At 52.1% G+C, this 2,760-nt stretch overlaps 1 protein-coding gene across 1 annotated transcript; it reads left to right on the forward strand.

Annotated features, from left to right (window-relative positions):
- The first annotated feature begins 942 nt into the window (after positions 1–942).
- Positions 943–2,358, forward strand: LOC113972000 (zinc finger protein 239-like). Its single transcript, XM_027692625.1, has 3 exons — positions 943–1,010; positions 1,120–1,159; positions 1,489–2,358. Exons 1-3 carry the CDS (start codon positions 943–945, stop codon positions 2,356–2,358), a joined length of 978 nt encoding a protein of 325 aa, XP_027548426.1.
- The last annotated feature ends 402 nt before the right edge of the window (positions 2,359–2,760 follow it).

Here is a 2,760-nt window from a genome sequence, read left to right on the forward strand (position 1 = left end):
TATCTATAAAGAGGGGGGAAAGAAAGTAATGTCTTAAATGCTTTAAAAATATTCCTGTATGTGATCTCAGCTTTACCCGTGGTGCATGTGGCTCTCTGGTTATAGATTCATCCCTGTGGTATCCCTTCCCTGCCATCTTTTTAAAATAAAGTGGGATTTTTCTTACCATTATATTTTCCCTGTTCTTCTGCCCTTTTTTCTGCAGCAACTGCTAACTGCTGTTACTTGCTGTTTGTCTGATTTTGGCCTCGAAATAATAAATACTGATGGAAAAATTCTTGTCTTGGGTGCTGATGGCATTCCTAAGAGCACCCTGCCCGAGAGTTGCATTCCTGGTGGTTGTTGGAGCTCAGCAGGAATGCCAGGCTGGCAACTGAGAGAATCCAGCCAGAGTAGACAAGACATCAAATTGCTTTTTTGTTGGGTCTTTCTGCCCAGGCCTGAGAATCTTAGAGGAGAAAGAAGAGGTGAGGTAGCAAGTAAGAAAATCAGGTTCTGGTGTCTGAAAAGTAATTTCGTATTTAAGATACTCTTAGGAGAATAGTAAGTGTTTTGGCTGTCATTATTAAAGAAGTGTAAGTATGGCTGGGTTTTTCTCTTTGCTTACACTTGTTTCTGTGATTGCTGTCAACCAGTTCTGAGTCCAGCACATCTGGTCCATGTCCTAATGTGTATCAGTTATTAGAAAAGGGGCAGCCCTGAGTCCCCTTTAAGGAAAATATCTGACACCAGATGCCTTAGTAGTGCACAGGATGTCCGTAAATGTTTGGTGTTTAGTTGACTCCATTCTTTTATGGAACCACTCTGCTGGATCCCAATATTCAGCAGGGGCAGTAGATTTTAAGACATATGACAATCTCCTGCTGAATATTCAACTAAGATGGCTTTTGTTTGCTCCTGTAGGAAAGGTTCCTGATTGATGAACCTGACGTAACTGCACAGATGGACCAAGAAGAAGAACAAGACCATGAGGCCTTGGAGGAGACACACATGGGTGAGGAACAAGTTCTGTAAGTTTATAAACACAGAGCAAGTGAAATGCTCTTTGAGATGCCTCAGTGCTATTTAAGCCACTTTATTTCGTGCAGCTCACATTGAGACTTGCTGTTTCCCCCTCAGGGCAGGCAGCCTGCTTGCCTTTGCCAGCCTGCGGCTAAGGGTGTGTTTAGGAAGGGAGAATATTAAGAAGACAACATGTGAAGAGTTCTTGGGGACAAGGAGACTCCAGTAGCATTGCCCTTGGCTCTGCTGTGCATGGCACCTCTGCTCTGCTGCATGGCAAGGTCATAGAGCCTTTCCTGAAGTTGGGTTTCTATTTGCTCCCGGTGTTCCCTTTACTGCTTCTCCTCCACAGTGCAGACCAGGCTCCCCAGAATAACAGCAGATTCTCTGCTGTGCCACTTCCCAGCAGGAGTCACTGAGTCGTACTTTTTTCCAGGTGGTGACCTAGGGCCCCTTCCAGATCCCCTTGCAAGCGCGTATCTGCAGGATGTACTGGCAGTGGGGACCAGAGGAGGAGAGGAACGGTTTGGGGACAGCCATGGAAGTCAGCATGGTTCCCCAGAGGCTCAGCAAGGCGGATATGAGGAGGAAGAGGAGGTTGAGCTGACTTGTTCTGGTATCACCCTGGTGAAAAGGCGGGAGAGAAGGATGGCAGCAGCAGCAGCATCACGGCAAGTCCCTCGTGTGGAGCGTCCCAGCATCTGCCCCGAGTGTGGCAAGGGCTTCACTCGGAGCATCCACCTCGTCCAGCACCAGCGGACGCACAGCGGGGAGCACCCCTTCCTGTGCAGGGACTGCGGCAAGGGCTTCAGCCAGAGCTCCCACCTCGTCCAGCACCGGCGAGTCCACACGGGCCAGAAACCCTACACCTGTGCCGAGTGTGGGAAGAGCTTCAGCCAGAGCTCCAACCTCCTGAAGCACCGGCGGGTCCACAGCGGGCTCAAGCCGTACGTGTGCAGCGAGCGCGGGAAGTTCTTCAGCGACAGCTCCACCTGCACCAAACACCGGCGGCTGCACTCGGGCGAGCGGCCCCACCAGTGCCCGGCCTGGGGGAAGAGCTTCAGCCAGTGCTCCCACCTCCTGCAGCACCAGCGGGCCCACGCCAGCATCCGGCCCTACGCCTGCGGGCAGTGCGGGAAGTGCTTTGGGCAGAGCTCCGACCTCGTCAACCACACCCGTACTGGGGAGAGGCCCTACAAGTGCAGCCAGTGCAGCTGCGGCTTCAGCGGCAACTCCAACCCCATCAAGCACAGCTGCATCCACAGCGGGGAGTGGCCCTTCCGCTGCTCCCCGTGCGGGCAGAGATTCCCCTTCCAGCCCCAGCTGGTGCGCCACCAAAAGCACCACACAGGGTAGCTGGGGGAGAGGAGAAAGCTGTGTGGGCCATGGGAAGCTTCCTGGTGCTGGGAAGGTGTAAAGCTGCTCTCTGGACGTCTCGTGCGGGGTGTGAATTTTGGGGGAGAAAACCCTTGGAGCCTGTCCCCCGTGCTTCTGGGTAAATCTGTTTGTGAGCAGCAAGCGCTGCCCAGATGCTCGAGCGAAGAACTAGTGCATGTTCATTGTGTGTTGGTGGTTGTCCTGAAGCCCCTCTTTTAGGGATGAGGAACAGAAAGGTACTTACATGGTATGGTGTGTTCAAGGGCATTCAGGGAGAACACAGAGTCGTTCCAAGGATCAGTCCCTCTTTCTGCTGTTTCTAGTGGGGAGTGTTTTTTATCCCAGTTAACCCCACCTATAGTTTGTGCCATTTTTTCTGTA

This window comes from Neopelma chrysocephalum, unplaced genomic scaffold (assembly GCF_003984885.1).
Source record: "Neopelma chrysocephalum unplaced genomic scaffold, ASM398488v2 Primary Assembly neopelma1_87, whole genome shotgun sequence".
Classification (NCBI taxonomy): Eukaryota; Metazoa; Chordata; class Aves; order Passeriformes; family Pipridae; genus Neopelma; species Neopelma chrysocephalum.